General features: G+C 41.0%; 4 protein-coding genes across 6 annotated transcripts; 2 read left to right on the forward strand and 2 right to left on the reverse strand.

Annotated features, from left to right (window-relative positions):
• Positions 1 to 68: 68 nt before the first annotated feature.
• LOC117569680 (uncharacterized) lies at positions 69 to 1,922 on the forward strand. The gene is made up of 2 exons (XM_034250929.2): positions 69 to 1,754; positions 1,824 to 1,922. The coding sequence occupies exons 1-2, from the start codon at positions 1,406 to 1,408 to the stop codon at positions 1,916 to 1,918; spliced, it is 444 nt and encodes a 147-aa protein (XP_034106820.1). The 5' UTR covers positions 69 to 1,405; the 3' UTR covers positions 1,919 to 1,922.
• Positions 1,923 to 2,016: 94 nt separating this feature from the next.
• On the reverse strand, positions 2,017 to 7,384 carry LOC117569583 (protein fem-1 homolog B). Of its 2 annotated transcripts, XM_034250812.2 has the most exons (7): positions 5,953 to 6,054; positions 5,790 to 5,889; positions 4,305 to 4,587; positions 3,499 to 4,241; positions 3,026 to 3,441; positions 2,732 to 2,958; positions 2,017 to 2,674 (listed from the first exon to the last, which is right to left on the reverse strand). In XM_034250812.2, the coding sequence occupies exons 1-7, from the start codon at positions 5,970 to 5,972 to the stop codon at positions 2,511 to 2,513; spliced, it is 1,953 nt and encodes a 650-aa protein (XP_034106703.1). In that variant the 5' UTR covers positions 5,973 to 6,054; the 3' UTR covers positions 2,017 to 2,510. The 2 variants fall into 2 exon arrangements, with proteins under 2 accessions (XP_034106703.1, XP_034106702.1); XM_034250811.2 differs by lacking the exons at positions 5,790 to 5,889; positions 5,953 to 6,054 and adding an exon at positions 6,991 to 7,384 and having other exon boundaries at positions 2,018 to 2,674.
• Positions 7,385 to 7,666: 282 nt separating this feature from the next.
• On the reverse strand, positions 7,667 to 10,785 carry LOC117568326 (maternal protein exuperantia). 2 transcript variants are annotated; one of them, XM_034248907.2, is made up of 5 exons: positions 10,624 to 10,785; positions 10,163 to 10,331; positions 9,912 to 10,064; positions 8,672 to 9,834; positions 7,667 to 8,451 (listed from the first exon to the last, which is right to left on the reverse strand). In XM_034248907.2, exons 2-4 carry the CDS (start codon positions 10,316 to 10,318, stop codon positions 8,692 to 8,694), a joined length of 1,452 nt encoding a protein of 483 aa, XP_034104798.1. In that variant the 5' UTR covers positions 10,319 to 10,331; positions 10,624 to 10,785; the 3' UTR covers positions 7,667 to 8,451; positions 8,672 to 8,691. The 2 variants fall into 2 exon arrangements, with proteins under 2 accessions (XP_034104798.1, XP_051861664.1); XM_052005704.1 differs by having other exon boundaries at positions 10,632 to 10,775.
• A 741-nt stretch (positions 10,786 to 11,526) lies between these two features.
• On the forward strand, positions 11,527 to 12,918 carry LOC117568327 (MIP18 family protein galla-1). Its single transcript, XM_034248909.2, has 4 exons — positions 11,527 to 12,160; positions 12,228 to 12,340; positions 12,400 to 12,550; positions 12,612 to 12,918. The coding sequence occupies exons 1-4, from the start codon at positions 11,947 to 11,949 to the stop codon at positions 12,707 to 12,709; spliced, it is 576 nt and encodes a 191-aa protein (XP_034104800.1). The 5' UTR covers positions 11,527 to 11,946; the 3' UTR covers positions 12,710 to 12,918.
• Positions 12,919 to 19,456: the final 6,538 nt, after the last annotated feature.

Consider the following 19,456-nt stretch of genomic DNA (forward strand, 5'->3'; position numbering starts at 1 on the left):
ATTATATAAAACTTTCCTTTCTAAACTTGTTATTAGAATATATTCTTTACTTCAAAAATATATCTTCTATCTAGTTCTTACACATTGCTTTTCTAGTTTGCAAACCTACCAAACACATCCTAAAAAAATTAAAAAAAAAACTATATAATTTATGCAAGCTGTTCATTTTTATATATAATCCTAAGTATTCTATTTGAATGCTTTTCAAGGGTTTGCTAGATGTATGAATTTAATCTGCCTATCGATCTAATTATGCATTCTATAGTCTGCGCTCTGCTTGTTTATTCATCCATAACCGTCTATTATCTATTAGAAATCCATAATTACATTCCTTGAGACGATAATGGTATTCTGTTAGCGCCACATTTTAAATGCCACACAAAAGCACAAAACTTTCCACACGTACATAGACTAGATGAAGGGGTTGTATGGTTACGCCCATACCCTGTTAGCTTTTAGCATTAAGGCATTTTATAAGTCATGACCCTAGGCATAAGGCTTTAATAATTTATTAACCACAAAACGAAAGCACACAAAACTGAATTCCAACTAAGCAACAGGACACAATAAATGTTAAATAGAAGAAACAAAAAAACTGACTACACCCATTGCAATTGTTTTTTACGGGGGAAACAATCCAAGAGTGAGGAAAGGAGGAGGAGGAGGAAATGAACCTCTCGCATAAGGTCAACTGGGCCATTTCGTAGACTATTTTTGTACATGCATATTTGATATAAGCTGACAAACGGGCCGCATAATGTTAAGTGGACTATTAACTTTTTTATGCCGATGCCGTGTATGTGACGTCATGCTTCTGCCCAAATTAGCCAATTATATCAGAGAAATGAGCTCATTGAGGCAGCAGGAGAAGGCGGAGCAACGTGAAACAATTGGTAGCAGTTCTATGGAATTTTAGACTAGCAAAGTTGCATGTTTAATGTGACTCTAAAGGATTAGCTATTTATTGGCTGTCAGTCAACTCGTCATGGGCAAACAGAAATCACAGAGTTTGGCACTGTGACCTCCTGCTCCGTTTGCTCCTTTTTCCAGTTGCTTCGCTTGCCTTTAGCTTTTCCCTTTGGCCATTTGTGTTGTGGTCACTGTGGTGATATGGCGACGCGTCCCCATTTGTGGGGCCTCGCCTTCTTTGCGCTGTTGTGAGCGCTGTCAGTTTGGCGACAACAATGAGCACGGCCAGACCAAGAGTGCTGGCCACACGCGAACCACAACTACAACTACAACAACAACAAGAACGAACACTTTGCTTATCGATTTTCTTGATACACATCAACAACGAGCCTTGGCCAGTTAAAATATCACTACAAAACAAAAGCAAATACTTAACAGACAGCTGCGATAGACAGGCAGGCGTTTGATGCCTGCCTGAGACGAGAACGGCCTCTCGATGAGCATGTTGGGATTTGTGTACTTGGTCCTCATACTGGGCTGGATATTGATCGTGCTGTTTCTCAAGTGTAAAAAGTCACTGACGGCGCCGTTTCGCTTCAGCGAGAACTACACCGATGCCATCGCTGAGACCGGAGAGCGTCGTCCCTCGGTGCATGTGATACAGCTGCAGAGCGAGGATATCGAACAGGAGGATCACTATATGAATAACTTTCATCGACAGTCAGATAACTTGCAGCGTTACTCGCATCGTTCAACCCTCGAGGAGCGCACCATCGAACGCACGTATCCCACAGATGCCGTCATTAATCCCGCCTTCATGCACGACGAGGACTATGTCATCAACGGTATGTGGTCGACTAGCACTTCAAAGTAATTAATTGTAATGGAAATTAATTGTTTTCTTTTTTTTGCAGCGCCACCGCCCACGTATGAGGAGGTAATGCGACAGCCGCAAGTTTATCCGCAGGCGCGTCGCAATAACCATAAGATTAGCGATGCAAATATCTAAGGAATTTATAATCGTACTAAGTTAGTGTACATAGTTTTGTTATCAGCTGTGATTTTCGATTTGTAAATACATATAACAATTAATTTGAATTGCGTATTTGATATTTTATTCATTTGTGTTGTGTGTGTGTGTTTGTTTGTTTGTTTTTCTGGGGTCGAGCAACAAAATCAATTCAATTGATTTAAACGATGCCGCCGCCGCCGCATTACAATTAACATTAATTAATTAATACACATAGAAAATGTACAAAATGATTTTACATATGTTGTTTATAAACAAACAGTCAGTCCAAAGTGTGAGTTGCAAAATAAATAAATAATGAATGAAAAAGAAAAAATAATGAAATTAAAAAAATAAAAACAAAATAATTTCAACAAAGTGTGAGTGCGCAATGTGTGAGTTGTGTGTAAAATATATAAAAATTGTTGGCATTTGGCTAACTTAAGTCACTAAATTCGATACACATTTAAACATTCATATGTGCGGTGACTCCAAAATATACACAGTTCCTAATGACTTAAGTTTGTTAGAGGTTTTGACATTGACTCCTGCGGTGGTCAATCCATTTTTTTTTTTGTTTTCTTTTGGCTATCTATGTAAGCACCTTGTGCACGCTGTGCATTTGGATGAAAGCTTCCAGCTGTGTGGGTATCATGCCCCTAAAGTTCAAACGATTTGTGGCAATCGAGCGTGCTGCAAGACACTTCAAACTCGTGTGCGCGTTCTGATGACCATGCAAAAGATTGGCCAAGTTAACTGCAAATGCAAAACAAAATTAGTAACAAATAATGACAGGAGATAACTTCCTAATACCTTGCTTGCAGGCCGTGGCAGCTGTCTGGCCAGCTGCATTCACCGCATCCAAGTGTGCGCCTGCCTCCACAAACAGCTGCAAAATGCGCGCCATTTCGCCCTGGCGATCCTGTGAGCTGTTTATCTTGGTCACCAGTATGTGCAGCGGCGTATTGCGTGCAGCATCCACAGCTACAACGGAGGCGCCACAGTGCACCAACACCAGAGCAGTAGCATAGCAGGGAAATCTAACATAAAGTAGAGATATTTAGATGCATTTCCATTTAGAGCTTATTTAATTCTCTCTCCACTCACTTGCAAATTTCGTTGGTATAGAATTCGTCGACGGGCGTCACGCCGTTGACGGCGAGATGAAGCAGCGTTTGACCATCTTGGAGGCGGGTGTCGTGCTGTATGAACTTGCGCACAACAAGAAACAGTTGCTGTATGTGCTCCTCATTGATGTCCTGATCCTTCTTGCGACGTGCCAGCTGTGTGACAATTTTGATTAAATACAACGCTGTGATGCAGTTCTGATTGTTCTGATCCTGCAGCAGGCTGGCGCATGTGTTTGGCTTGGTGTTGAGCATCTTGTGCTTATTGTTCTCAATCTCCTGCTGGCATTTCGATAGCACGGGCAGCACTTGATCCAGCGTTAGTCGATGGTTTTCTACGCGCAATATTTGCGCAAACAGCTGCGCGAAACGCAGCAAATCACGTTCAACGGAGACCTGTAAAAAGCAGGTTTATTTAGCAAATGCAATCGAAACTCTTTGCAGGTAACTTACATTGTTGCGCATGCGCAGATCGATGGCGTAGTTCCACAGCACTTGACACTGCTCGAAGCGTCCCTGATCCGCCATAACGGCACCGCGATATATGATGGCTTGTGGCAGCTCCGGATTGTTCTTGCCCAGCACACGCTCGCGTATGGCCAGCGACTCCATGTGTATGGAGTGATGGTTGAGCTTGATGGCATTCAGTTCGGGCAGGGTTTCGGTCTCAAACCAGCTGTCATAGGCGGGCACCGGTTGTTGCACTTTCTTGCGGACCACATGCCGCGCATCGCTGTAGCGAAGTTGCATGGCACGCATCAAGTAGCTGTGTGCACGTTGCACATCGTATTTGGTCTTGTCATTGGCATAGGTAGCACCAAGCAGCTCCAGCGCTGTGATCTGCTCCTCCTTGCTCATTAGCCCGGGACGCTGTATGAATGCCTCGACCACATCCTCGTGCAATCGTTCGGCAGCCTGCAACGCTGGCGAGATGCCAGCCTCATTTAGCTGCAGTGTGGCACCATGATCCAGCAATGCCATCACCACATCCAGATGTCCGCTCTCTGCGGCATAGTGCAACGCCGTGGCGCCACACAGTGCCTGATCATTGGGTCGTGAACCGTTCTGCAACAGCGTGTTGACGACCAAATGATGTCCCTTGTAGGCGGCAATCATCAGCGTGTTGTTGTTGAACAAATTTGTGGCATTCACATCGGCGCCATGCTCGATCAGAAACTCCACAATGTCCAATCGACCTGCAAGTAGAAAATACAAATTTATTTAGAATTATTTCAAGGTAACACGCAGATGAAACTAACCTTCGTAGCAGGCGGCACGCAGCGGAGAAGACTGCGCCTTGGTATTGTGATTGATAGAGGCGCCTGCCTGCACAAGCATTTTGACAATTTGCAGATGCCCCATGCCAGCGGCTACCCACAGTGCTGTTGCCCCATAAACGACCAGTCCATCGAAGATGACATTGCACTCGCGCTCCAGATCCACATCGTAGTGCGAGAGTAGCGTCTTCACGAATGTCACATTGCCGGACATTGCGGCCATGGTCAGCGGGGTAAGGGACTGACCATCGGGTTGATCAAAGTTCTGCGGGTGAGATAAAACAAGTATGAAATTTGATAGGCACGAAGTTAGCGAAAGAAACAATCGTATAATAACTCTATAGGAGTTATTAAGATTAGATAATTATGTAGATTAGATTTATATTACACTTCTGAAAAACTGTCAAATTGTTAGTCAAAATACCTATATAGGTTGTTTATACAAGTAAGAATACTTATTATATGGTTTATGATAACACTGCTAATTTTACTTTGGTAATTTAGATTTAGGCTTACGGTTATTGCTTTAATTTTTTTAAGAGAGTAAACTCTGCTTCTATCTTTGCACAAAAATATATATTCCTTATATGTATATTCGGTCTCTGAATGCACTGTTAGTTGTTTTGTTATTTTTATAGGGATGACTCAATTTTTATCTATTTCTTTTTCTGGATGTCTTATTGAGAAGACTTATTTACCTATTTAATAAAATTTACTGAGCTGATTCTGACCAAATGATTATTTACTTTTAGTTTGTTGTTTTGTTATTTTTATTGGCATGACTCAATTTATCTATTATCTTATTTTTATTTTAAGGATTTTAAACTGCCTATTTACACAGCTTTTGCTGACTATATTTTTTAGCTCTTTTTAAAGACTTTGAAGAGCTTTACTATAACTGGCATCGTTCTATACATAATCATAAAATAAGTTTTCATTTTATCTTTTATGGTTCGTTTTAGCATGCTCTCACTGTAGCTGTTTAGCACTTGAGTTGTGTGCTTATGAGATGCGTGCGCATCATTCGCGTTTTCACATTTTCGAATTTTCACAGTCAAGGCTGGCTGAGGCTGAAAATAGTGCGTTGAGCATCGAGCGTCGAGCATTTTTTACAGCATAAATCTGCGACGAGCAAAAAGAAAGCTTTTCTTTTGTCGTCGCCCGATTGTTTTCCCCCGTTTGCTTGGCATGCCACATGTAAATATTGCAAACTGTGCTGACACACACACACACTCTCTTTGTCTGGCTGCTGACATATGGATGCTGAGGAGACAAGATCCAGGCATTGTGTGGCCAAAGTCCAAGGCAACAACAACATCAGCAGCAGCGACATTTTCAGGGCAAATTGCGTTTTTGGCTTTAAATGGTTAAATACCCATTTGGCTGTTGGCTGTTTGTTGTTGTCTGTGCTGGCTACAGAAATAGCTAAGTGGGTCAAGAAACTGAGCGAAGGCAGGGTAGACTTACCGCCGGATACGTTATATAGCTGGTTAGTGGCAATGTGTCGCTAGCGCCGCGCCAGAAGCTCGCTCCTGGCCAGGCGGATTCGTACCAGCGTTTGCGTGTACTATAAAGATAATGATGCAGTAGTGGGTAGGCGATATGGCAGGACATATTATGTTATCCTTACCGATATAACTCCGCGTGCATGGCGCTGCTGACTGACAAACAAAAATTGAACTGCAAGCAGCTGCCTGACTCTAATACTGCAAAAGGTCCTGACGCCAGCCAGCCAGTCACGAAAAATTCGATAAAACTTCGTGTCCTGCGCCCAACCCCCAGCACACATAGTATGCCATATGCATATATAGATGGGGGTTGATAATAAAAGGACTCTTGTCATACAGGGTAGAAGAGCGTGCGCCTGTGCATTCCAAACCCGCACAACAGCTGACCAGCCTTAGAGCCTGCGAGAGCGCAAGGGATGGCAAGAGAGTAAGCGCACTCTCACGCTCTCTATGTTTTGCTCTCTCGCTCATTTGAGCAGCTGAGAGAGCACGAGGAAGTTGCAAAAGGGGGGAGGGGGGTTTGTTTACAGTACGCAGCTGTTTTAGTCACATTCCAATGCAGCAGTTGAATTCGATTTCCCTTTAAGACAACTGCAGTTGCTCTTTCGCGTATTTATGTGAAATATTATTCATGATTAAAAACAACGCACATTTGAGGAACTGCTAAAAGTGGCTGGCAACGGGCCAAGTTCTTGTTGGCCTGTCCAGCGAATAGAGAAGATCGCACGTTGAGTTGCAAATGAGTAATTTGCCTCAATATTGTGGCACAATCTCTAATTCAACGTGACACAGCATGTTTCTCTGTGCATGCGGCATTAATTGAAAATTAACAACAATTACTACGCCGTCACCGCTTGCCAAAGCTATTAAATACACATGTGTATGTATTTAGGTGTTATAGAGAGGAAGCAGCAGCATCTCGCATCGCATCCGAGATGAGGCGATAAACAAAGAACAACCAAATGAGCTGGCCGAGCGAAATACGCTCTATTCGAATTACGAGCATCTATATGCACGTATTAAAAACAATACCTATATATAGGTGGAAATTTTCATTAATGACGCAGTAGTCAATTTGCGGACATTACGCAAAATAAATTAACAACATTGAGAGTGGCAAGTGTGGTGCGAGGGAGAGGGAGAGAGATAGAAACACTTACTGTGTTTACCAAATGCGTTTGCATTTGTTGCGAATTGATCGTGTTGAGGGCCTCTACAAATCTCATCATATGGTTGCTGCGAGCTGCCAAATATAATGTGTTCAATTGGGAGAAGCGAACGCGTTCCTCATTGGGAAACTTTTCACGCAGCTCCTCCTCAATGTCGATCAGCATGCCGTGTGCCATGTTGTAGTAGCCAAAGTCTAGGGTATCTTCATAGATGGACGTATTCGTCTCTTGTTGCTGCTCCTCGTCGGGATCAACTTCCATCATCATCCTGCGATTGTTGCAGCGACGCTAAAACGCAGCGTGCAATTAATTAGCTGTGTTTATATCCTTTCTCGTTCGTTCGTCTGTCGAAAGCGATCACTGCAACGGGCAACAACAAACTAACTAGATGTGGAGGAACATCGCCCACACTTATCGATGCATCGATTGCATATTTTTGAAAATATCGATGTTTTGTCAATCAATTATCATAAATGCTATGCGTAATGTATATTAACTTATTTTCTGGTTAATGTTTTATTCTTGCGAATATTTCTCTCAAATTTATTAAATTCTATATTTTAAAAAATAAATAAATAAAAAATAAAATAAATACCAAAGACACAGAACATAGAATATAGCGAGCTGGTTACACTGTCGTAGAGATTTCGATAAATTTAAAAACACATTTTTCTGTTACATTTTTAAATGCCTTATAATTTCATATATTTATTGAAATTGAAAGCCAAACTTATGTGCAAACATGAAATATTTGTGTGAAATATAAGCTTGAAATATTTGTTTTTCTCTATAAACAATTACATACATATATGTCTTACTGCTTAATGTTTAGTATAGATTCTTCAGCTATAGTTTTCTTCTCTTATTATTATATTTAGTGTAGGTTAGCTATTCTCTCTTCATGCACATTTTCAACATTGGGTAACCTATTTTATATTAGTATATTCCATTTGTGTTCTAAGGTTTACCCAATGTTTATCTAATCGAAGCGTTTACCGGCGGCTCATGCATTTTTCCTTCCAGTGTTGTCTTGTATTTTAGTTCTGAAAAATGATGTCCCCTAAACGCAACGAAGTTTGTTTTGCATATACAATTACAATATATCCATTTTTTGGTTGTGAATGGACGAGTGTGCAATGGACGATGCAACAATCCAATGATCCATTGTTAGGAATTACTTCTTTGTGTTGCGGGTTTACCGATTAATCTGTTGTTCATTATAGGATTATGTGTATCCATTCACTAGCGTGTTCACTCCACATATAATTACATTTACATGATGCGTATTACCACAGGAAATTTATACGTGCCACTAAAATTTGGACAAAATTTGTTTCTAATCTGTGTCGTTCTTCAAAAAGGAAAAGAGTTCGCTATTATAAATTTCTTCGTTTCTCATTTGATTCTTTGTCAACTTCGTGTAGTTTTTTTTATGACAATTTCTTCACGAGGCTGTAAGATAATTAATTGAAATGAATAAATATTTGTTTTTTTCAACGTTTTCATAAATTCAATAATCAATTGGCTTAAATAATGTACAATGTATAAAAGCGCATTTTTAAAGCTGGATAATGCTAAACTACATATATAAGAATATATAAATACATAAGCATTTCAGCTAAGTATAAAAGCATTAAAATGTAAGATTTTAAAAATCAAATACAATTATTACTTATTTTGCGCCGCTCGGGATTAGTTACTGGCTGCAATGGGCATATAGCTGGGCACTGAGATGCTAGCAGGCGCCGAGCTGTTCAATGACGCATCTGTGGATTTCACTTCCTTGACTTCGAGGTTGACTCGCGAGTTGCGTTTGCGCTGCGCTCGGCTACCGTTCTTAAGGGGCGATGGCGTCTTGGTGGTGGAATCCGGCACGGAGGATACGCTCTGCGATTTATCGCCACCGGCGCCAAACTCTTCGCTGGTAGCTGAATGCGAGCCAGACTTTTGGGTAAGCGTATTGCGTTTGTTACGACGCCTCATTGTGCTGTGCTTAACCACCGGCTTAATGGTCACCTTGTTGGGATCGAAGAAGCTGTCCAGCAGCTCAACCAATTCCGTCCTATCCTCAGTCTTTAGATGGGCAATGCCCTGTAGAGCTGCTTCCAAACCAGCAGCATGCTTATCCGTCCATATGTCATTCAATGTGGTCAAATCGAAACCATTCTCGGCGAGCACAATACGGAATTTCACAGCACGAACACGGTGATACAGTGTAGTCTTGAAATAGTTCAAGAAGACCGGACGAAACGAGTTCTGGCGCTCCAGGTTCAAGTTCTGCGAGTCCAGCTCCTTGACATCGCCACTTATAGGTTCAGTGTAGGGCTTCAGGGCATTAAATAGATTGCTCTGCGAATCTGCAGATGCCGGCGCTGTACCGCTCGCATTAGAGTTGCTCAGCTGGAGAGCAACAGTGTAAGCGAGCTTGGCACGAACGCTGGCACTGCCATCGAATTCGTCGCGATCCTTTTGGATGGCATTTTTGATGCGCTTGTTGTTGGTGTTGCTATCTGCCACGTTCTCGCTTTTATCCTTGCCATTCTCCTCCTTGGCTTTGGCCAGTATCTTGGCTAAATTGCGTAGACTGTAGTGTTTAGTGTCGCCAATGGAGGATTTGGCCAGATTAAAGCTATTCACAAAGTACTTGACAGTCTTGTTGAATCTATCCAGCATGCCATATTTTACGAGCGATTGTAAAATCATGTAGGGTATAAATTTGCGTTCCTCGTGATAGAAAAGAACAATGCCATCCGAATCGGGATTCTTGGCTTTTAGTTGATCCAACCACTCAAGAAAGTCTTTGAGCGCAGCAACCTCAGATTTTGATTTAATGATCTATATTATAGTATTTTTGAATGGGAAGAGAATTTCTTGTAGATTTTAATCTCAAAATATTTTTGCATTCAACTCACCTTGTACGTCTGCATCGACTTCAGCATACGAAAGAATCCAATGGAAATGACACGAACTTGATGGCGCTGACGGGCAGCCGGATTTAGATTCATATACGGCATAATGTATTGCTCAAAATGATCCGACGGGGTGTAGGCGGCCAATTGGACAATCTACGAAAGGAAAACGATTGGAAAGTTGCGAAAAGTTAGGTTACGGTTGAAGTTCATTAACCCTTTCTCCTAGTTTACATTTCCAGTTCACAAGTTACCTCGTCGATTAGGCGACGTCCAGTGGTATCGATATCCACTGATACCACAACATAATTGCCACTTGGCAGCTCATCCTTAACGGAAACTCCTGCCGCGGCAGAAGATTGATCCGCAGCAGCAATAGCAACGCCACAATCAATGTTATCCGCAACCATTTTAGTATATGATCTGCAAAAAAAAAGCTGTTAACACATTCCACAAAATTAATTCTATTAATTTCTCACTGGTGAAAAAAAAAAAAAATATGGAGAAATGGCGTTGTGCACCGAACGAAGACTGAAAATGAATTGCGAGCTGCTTAGCAAAAACTCTCTTCTAAACTTTGTACATATATATGGAATATACAAATTACGGGACATTTCCCAAACAGTTTAATTTGCTCGCGCCATCTTTCTTCACAAACTCTATTGCATTCTCACACAATTGCAAAAAAAGAGAAAAAATATTTGTCTTGTCTTACCCTTTTACCACTTTCGTTCGCGTTCAGTTCAATGGGCTTTTTCGCTTTTTACGAACTTTTTCCTTTATTTTTCAAAAGGGTAAAAAAGCGAGATTTGCTTCCGTTCGACGAGCTTTCACAAAGAAGAAACAATTCGTAAGACTAACAAAAACGAAATGATTAAAACAAAATTTATATTCGCCTTAGTGCACAAAATTTTCGATGTCAGAGCCTACTACTCTTCAAATCACATTGCTGTTTAAGCACAATGGGCAAAGATCCTAAAAATTTAAGTTAAATTTGATGCCATGCCAAGTTACAGTTATTTACCACAATGGACAAATTGTTTTGCTTATTTTAATATATTTTTCTATGGCGGAAGAATAAATATGGTCACATTATAGGTTGTAATTAGTTGAGATTATTGATTCTCCCCTTGGTTCAAAAGTAAAACGAGCCGGCGCAAAAGAAACTAATGCACTGTATGTCTGTATGTTTGTATGTACACAAGTTTATTAGGCCCAAAACGCAGAAGCAAAGAAGCCAAGAAGCGTTGATAAGCAACAGTGTTGCCTAATTCAGCAAAGTGCGAACAAAGTGCGAAAGCAATTACAGTATGTAATTACTTCGTTAGTTTTTATTTTATTTATTTCGATATTATAGAAATTACGTAATAAATTTAAATTTGTCCGTTACACATACTGCATGGCTATATGATTTTTATTTTCGTTAATACCAGGGCTACAATAATATTCCAATAAAATTGTGACATATGGTTATTTAAACATTACATGCCAGTTGCATTTACATTTTAAACTTCATTCAAATTGCATAAGTGGCGCTCTCCGCGGGTGACGTCACATTTACGCACTTTTGAGCGACTGACAGCTGCACTAGACGCTACCTTATTTTCTGTCGATAATCGTACAAGTTGGTTGTGCAGCCCTGTTACGACCAAAACAAAAACCAGCTGTTTTGTGAAATTTTGTGTTCATAGTGTCGAGTTGTGACGAAAATTAACACGCAAATCTGTTTGACTAAATCGGTAAATCAAAGTTCATAATAGTAAAAACGAAACAAAGATTATGCTGCATTGTCCAAGCACACAAAAGCAGCAACAAGAGCAACGACGCACACTGCACACAGCCGAAACGAGGAATACAACGGTTCGACACAACGCGTAAAAGATAAAAACACTGAGGCGATAAGAGCGCCCCAATCAAACGTGCCAAACAGCAGAGCAGCACATACACACCTATCTTCACACGTACACACTTAGACGCATACACAGACAGCTGGGGAATAATTAGAGCAAACAGAACAGCACAGAACAGAACGCTAAATATGTTGTCTTACATCAAGCGCAAACTCTCTGAATCGGACAGCGTCGCCAACAGCAGCAGCAACAGCAACAGCAACGGCAGCACAACAGCCGCAGAGCTTGTGCGGAAAACAAGTCAAATGTCATTGGATAATGGAGCGATCGCTTATGGCGAAGACGCGCTGCTCCACGAGCTTGGCTACCGCAATGCCACCGATCTACAAGAGACTATCTATGGTAAATACGAATTATTTATAAAGTCACATAGTCATTCACATTATGTAATTGCTATCATTGCTTAAAGATCTGCTGCGCACCATACGAGATCCAGAGAAGCCCTGCACCTTGGAGGATTTGAATGTCATCTACGAAGATGGAATCTTTGTCATGCAACCGACCCGCTCAAATGTCTCTGTGGTGCGATAAACAATTGTTTTTTAAGAGAGTGATTTGTTATCAAAGAGTCAATCTTGCAGGTGCGCATCGAATTTAATCCCACGGTGCCGCATTGCTCGCTCGCCACGCTGATTGGTCTCTGCATACGCGTCAAGGTGGAACGTGGCTTGCCCCATAACATTAAGCTGGACATTTACATCAAGAAGGGCGCCCATCAAACGGAGGAAGAGAGTGAGCGTTGTGTTGTTTACTTTTCAATATTCGTTTAATATCAACTGTTTTATTTTGCTAGTCAACAAGCAAATCAATGATAAGGAACGCATTGCAGCTGCTATGGAAAATCCAAATTTGCGAGAATTGGTCGAGAATTGCATCAAGGATGAAGAGTGAGGGGAAAGAGTGGTACTGCATGGAGTATATGGAATAGGAATAGTCTGAAGACTGGGAGCTGTGCCCCTTGCATGTAAATAATGATTTAAGTCGCTTTAATATTAAGTCTACCAAGTGTTTGTGGCCTATACTGTAAGCTATAAGATGTATCGTTAACTTCTGGACTTAACAAGTAATATATATAACCTGTGTTAGGTACATAAAGGTGAACGCCACTTTAGTTTTCTCTATATAGGTTTGTGTATTGTTGAGAGCGCACTGCAGTCGCACTAGAAAAGTCGAGCAGTCTCGCATTTGGACGGTATGATTAATTGTTTTTGTGTTATTTGCTGCTGGTTGACTGATAATGCGGCACGCAACGGCCCATTTTCTCTAAAGCTGGAGCTCTACAGCTCTCCCGCTATCTGCGCTACAATATTGCTGGAAGCCATTTGCTTGTTAATCTATTAAGCAACCCGTTTCGAACCGTGTGCAGCATGTGTGTTCATTATCTTAGCGAATTTTGTGAATGAATTCTTGCGGCCATTTCGGCCATATTGGTTGCCGCTTAAGTTATCAGCAATATCAGTTCAATTTAATTTGAAAAGATTTTTGTTGCTTTTTGATTGCTTGAGAGCAGTGTGTTTAAGCATTTGATTCGTTTAATTAGTGACGTTTCTTTTTTAAGAAGAAGTACCAATGACATTGCACATAAAAGAAAACTGCTCGGCACTTATGTGAACATTTCCTTGTTGAGCAATTAAAACAAGCTGCTGCTTGAACTTCCAACTGCAGCGTCACAACGCCGTCAAGCAGCCAATATTCTATCGATCTAGAGAGAGGGAGACTAAAAAGAGAGGGAGAGTGCAAGAGACGTCGGAAAAACGGAAAGAAATAATAATAAAAGGCAAACGGATGGGAAAAAGCATATTGCGAATATTACGCTAATTGGAGTCGGCAATCAAAGTGGACACCACGTTTCAGGCACGTTGTCGCACCCAAGGCTGTCGTCATCACAAGGATGAGAGAGAAAAACGGGAATAAGAAAAAGGTAAGGAAAATTGTCTATTGTCGCCAAAGGCGACGTGGCAAATATTGAAGCAAGCTTCAATTAAAAAAAGTGCTGCAGGTTGCAGACTGCAGGCTAAGATCGAAACGACCCAAGAAGATCAAAGGAAGTTAAGCCACTTTCCATGACTTTTATGCACCTTAAATTATTTGCTTTCCCCTTGCTATATGTATGTTATGTGCAACAGACAGAAAATGCCAGATATATATTTATATATGTTGTGAGTGTTGCACAGATTGCGGTCACCGAGATTTACTTCCGATAGGCATTGCAGTTGCAATTGTGTGCCATTATTATGATTGCCGTGGTTGGCTGCACATCCAGTGTCAAGAGAAGGGGGAAGGGAAGCGAGGAGAGGCGAAAGGACACCACGAATTGCCAGTGCACAGTTTGCATTTACTTTTAAATGTTCATTGGATTTCAGTCAGTGCTCATATTCAATGTATTTTATTACAGTTGCTACTTGCTGCTCACTCTACAGGGTATGATTAAGGTGTTCAAGTTTGCTTACTTTAAAGTACAGTTTGTCACTTTATGTTAGGTGGGTAAATAAAGGAATTAAATTCTATTGAAGTCAAAATTTATGATCTACAGGTCCTAAAATTGTTGTACTATAATTATAAATATTTGAATTTTTATTTTTTTTTCTTTAACAATAATGTTTATTAAATTTATTTATGAAAAAATAATACTCAAGAATTTGTTAAATTGAACATAATATATTTTGTTATACTTATTGTTTCATAACTTTTAATTCATAGAAGAATATAGAATATAAAATATGAACTGTACTTGATATACTAAATAAGGTAGAAACATTCAATTAATAGTCATTTAATGAATGCAACCAAAATAAGCTTTAGTTTATAGCAAAAGGATAAATATAAATAAATAAATTCAATTTAACAAAAGTCGACTCTTAAAAGCTAAATACAAAATTAATGATAGCCCTAAAAAGTGCCGCATTTATTACACAAACTTTGTTGTTGCTGCAAAGAACATTTAAAATTCGGTTCGTTCCATTTACACGTGCAACTGCCACGAATTGTCATTGTTGTTCTTTTGCTGTCGCGCATACAATTGTACATACATTATTGTTGTTGTTGTTGTTGCTGTTGCTGTGGATGCGCTCATCAGGCGCTTAAAAGCGGAAGTAACACTTGATGTTGGGCGTTGTTGGCGAGCTGCTTACGCTGCGTATGCGCATTATGCAAAGCCAACAGGAAAGTGCAGCTACTGTGGTGACCAACGGCAACGGCAACGGCAACGGCAACGTCGACGGTAAGGGCAACTTACGCATCAGCAAAAGTCGTGACCACGCTGAAGCTGATGCTGCGAGCAAAAGCTGGAACAGAAAGTCTTCTGTTCTGCTCCTGCTCCTGGACTTTTATTGTTTGCACTGCACTTAATTTCTGTTGCACTCGGATTGCCATTTATTTCGCACGTAAAATGTGCCAACGTTATGAAAGCAGCTCAAGCCCCACGGATGCGCGGATGCTGATGTGGTCTGAGGGGTAGCGACCCACCATCCACTGCCTGCTGTTGGAGCTGCCATGCGGAAGTGGTCGCGTGCGTCGCATCCTGTCAGCAATTATGCCTGAGGAGCAACGCCAACGGGTTGGCAAGGGGGGGAAGCGACTACAACAATTACAGTTACAGCTGTTGCCGTCGACTCCTCTCGTTGTAGTTGTTGTTATTGCAGTCAGCGTAGCGTTGTAAGCCATTTTAATTGCTTGTCTCTTTTTAATTTTCAGCTCTTTTGTTACTGTCGCCGTGCTGCACACACATATAGAAGGTGTGTCTCTGTTTCTGTCTGTGTGTGTGTGTGTGTGTGTGTGTGTGTGTGTGTGTGTGTGTGTGTGTGTGTGTGTGTGTGTGTGTGTGTGTGTGTGTGTGTGTGTGTGTGTGTGTGTGTGTGTGTGTGTGTGTGTGTGTGTGTGTGTGTGTGTGTGTGTGTGTGTGTGTGTGTGTGTGTGTGTGTGTGTGTGTGTGTGTGTGTGTGTGTGTGTGTGTGTGTGTGTGTGTGTGTGTGTGTGTGTGTGTGTGTGTGTGTGTGTGTGTGTGTGTGTGTGTGTGTGTGTGTGTGTGTGTGTGTGTGTGTGTGTGTGTGTGTGTGTGTGTGTGTGTGTGTGTGTGTGTGTGTGTGTGTGTGTGTGTGTGTGTGTGTGTGTGTGTGTGTGTGTGTGTGTGTGTGTGTGTGTGTGTGTGTGTGTGTGTGTGTGTGTGTGTGTGTGTGTGTGTGTGTGTGTGTGTGTGTGTGTGTGTGTGTGTGTGTGTGTGTGTGTGTGTGTGTGTGTGTGTGTGTGTGTGTGTGTGTGTGTGTGTGTGTGTGTGTGTGTGTGTGTGTGTGTGTGTGTGTGTGTGTGTGTGTGTGTGTGTGTGTGTGTGTGTGTGTGTGTGTGTGTGTGTGTGTGTGTGTGTGTGTGTGTGTGTGTGTGTGTGTGTGTGTGTGTGTGTGTGTGTGTGTGTGTGTGTGTGTGTGTGTGTGTGTGTGTGTGTGTGTGTGTGTGTGTGTGTGTGTGTGTGTGTGTGTGTGTGTGTGTGTGTGTGTGTGTGTGTGTGTGTGTGTGTGTGTGTGTGTGTGTGTGTGTGTGTGTGTGTGTGTGTGTGTGTGTGTGTGTGTGTGTGTGTGTGTGTGTGTGTGTGTGTGTGTGTGTGTGTGTGTGTGTGTGTGTGTGTGTGTGTGTGTGTGTGTGTGTGTGTGTGTGTGTGTGTGTGTGTGTGTGTGTGTGTGTGTGTGTGTGTGTGTGTGTGTGTGTGTGTGTGTGTGTGTGTGTGTGTGTGTGTGTGTGTGTGTGTGTGTGTGTGTGTGTGTGTGTGTGTGTGTGTGTGTGTGTGTGTGTGTGTGTGTGTGTGTGTGTGTGTGTGTGTGTGTGTGTGTGTGTGTGTGTGTGTGTGTGTGTGTGTGTGTGTGTGTGTGTGTGTGTGTGTGTGTGTGTGTGTGTGTGTGTGTTGGCCCTTTATTATTCATGCTTGTGCTTCCTGCAGATGCACACACACACACACATTAACACAGAGGGCAAGAGAGACATCTATATGGCTGCATTTATGTAGATATCTGTGTGTTGAACTGCTTCTTAAACTGACTTTTGCACTGCTGCCATCAAATTGGCCCCGCAACGCCATGAGGTCGCCGCTCTTTGGACACGGACCCGGACCCGGACCCAGACTCGACTTGGATTCGTTGCCGGAATTGGACTCTAACCTGGACCTTAAGCTGCACTCCGTCCCGCCGCTTAAGTGTTGCTGCTGCTAACGAACTAATGTCGAATGCACATCAAGTGTCATCCGTTTTGCTTTCTACCTTCTCCTCCTCCTTCTACTACTATGCTATGCTCATTGACCAGGCCAACAAGAAGACGTTTGTTAGTGCAATTAACAATGCAACTGAATGGCCACACAATGGCCTGCTCTGGCCTGGTCATTGGTAGCATGAATCTCCCATATCCGTGCCATGAATCTGTCGCATCCGTGTTTCTTCTCGAGAACTCCTCCCTTGGCTCCTTTTAATCGATAGTACACAACTGCTGAATGCTGCTTACAATGCTGATAAATGGGCTGAGAAGCAGGCAATTGAATACACAGCACTTGAATGGAGTTGCAGGTACAAACTATTAGCTGAAAGGTAAACCAATCGATAATACATTTAATACATGCAACTTTGCACATGTTTTTAATATAAACAGGAGTGAAAATGTAATTGTAGCACAAGTAACATAACTTGAGGCCAGAAATTATTCAAATCACTCAAAATAATGCGTTGCATACTTTTAGGAGCAACATGAAATCAATCAGCTCTTGAAGGGAGTTGCATGCAGAAACTATCAGCTGAAAGGTAATCTAATCGATAATGCATTAAATTTATGCATATTTCTACATATATTTAAAAAAATAGTAATGTGTGAAAATGTAAATCTAACATAATTAAGTTGAGGTTAAAATTTAAGTTGTACTACTTAATAAAGTACTGCCTACTTTTAGGAACAATATGAAATCAATTTATCGAAAATTGAGTGCCAGCTGAAAAGTATGCAACACTTATTTATGTTGAAATTATTCCAAAGGACGCCAATCAATTGTGGGATTATGAAATATCCTATTTGGGGAGAATGAATGAATGATTGCCTATTTGAATAGTCGAATGAATAAGCATGCAGTGTATACTCAACTGAATTATATTTGTTGATAATGCGCCTGTTTGTGCCCCATAATAACAATAATAGCAATCATTAAACGAACTACTAATTATTTGTTGGCCTCAATTCGCTTTGCAAGTGGCAAGTGGCAACTGGCAGCTAATGTTATAAAGGCGTCTAAATATGTGCATAGTGTACAAAAATTATGCATTCATAATTGAAATCATAAATAATACAACAAATGCAAAATGCAAGGAGAATTTAACTTGCCGCTAAAATGTTTAATCTAAATTCATGCGTCACACGCTAAATGCACAACACTGTGGCAATGGGACAAGTGGGGCAATGTGGCAATGGGGCATGCGGCATGTGGCTGAATTTTGGCGGTCATTTTGTTTAAATAATTGATAGCGCAGCAAGTGCAACCGACTGCGGTTGATGCCACAAACTGTGGCACTGCCTAAGTGCTGGCCGAATAAAATGATTTAAATATTCAAAACAGCACTCAAACACGCATTTTTGTGGCAGGCAAATTACTTATGCAACAATTTCGTATTACATACATAATAAACACTCACAGTCAGAACTCTCACAACTGAGTTATTTACTGGACCTGCCCTTGCCACAACACCGTGCCACAAAACCGTGTGTCCAACTTGCTCCCGCATTCAGCCGCTCTCTTTGTGACTTGGCAACTCAAAGTTTCGCGCTTAAATTCACTTTGCCACTGAATTTAAGGCAACTAAACTTATTTTCATACCTTACGAAAAGGAGAGAATATTTAGTTTGTCAAGTTGTTGAATGAACTGCATATTCAATCAGATGAATTTTAATTCATGTACATCAAATTAATGAAGAAAATGAATTAAGCTTAAGGCTTAACTCAAAATATACTTAAGATGTGACTGTTCAAAAGAAAGTGTATTAAAATTTCGATGTGTACTTTTTTTTGTAAATATTTTTACTGTGTATATGATTTTTTTTTGTATATTACGTTGACCGCAGGCTGAAATAAATGAAATCATGAAATAATAAACTGAATTAGGTGCAAATTGTTGTGCGCGGTTTTATTTTATTTCGTTTCGAGATTGCATGGCTGCCACTACCGCATTCCTTTCCGCCACCGCAATCCTCCTTTGCCACGCGTACTAAACCAATTTGTCCGGCTCTCATTTTGTGTTTTTATATATTTTTATTTTTTGCTCCAGTCGTGGCCGGTACAAACATTTAAATGGCCAAACTGTCAAAAACATTTAATTGCGGGCACCAATTGAAAGCAAAACTGTTGCAACATTTTAATGGGTAATCGGAAACTTTTGTTTCAAGTGCTTTTTCTCTCCCCCTCAGGTCGTGCACAACAGCACTGTCTGCCTAGCAAATAATTATAAATTAATAATTAACTGCCAAAACTATAGAAAAAAGTCGTAAATAACAACGTGCATCCACCATGAATAAAATAAACTTCTAAAAGAGCGAAAAGCAGTTAACAAAAAAGCACTTTTAAGTTGAGTTATTGACTCGCAGATATCCTTTAAGCTGCGTGTAACTAAAATGACATTTTTG

The sequence above is a fragment of the Drosophila albomicans genome, chromosome 3 (assembly GCF_009650485.2).
Source record: "Drosophila albomicans strain 15112-1751.03 chromosome 3, ASM965048v2, whole genome shotgun sequence".
Classification (NCBI taxonomy): Eukaryota; Metazoa; Arthropoda; class Insecta; order Diptera; family Drosophilidae; genus Drosophila; species Drosophila albomicans.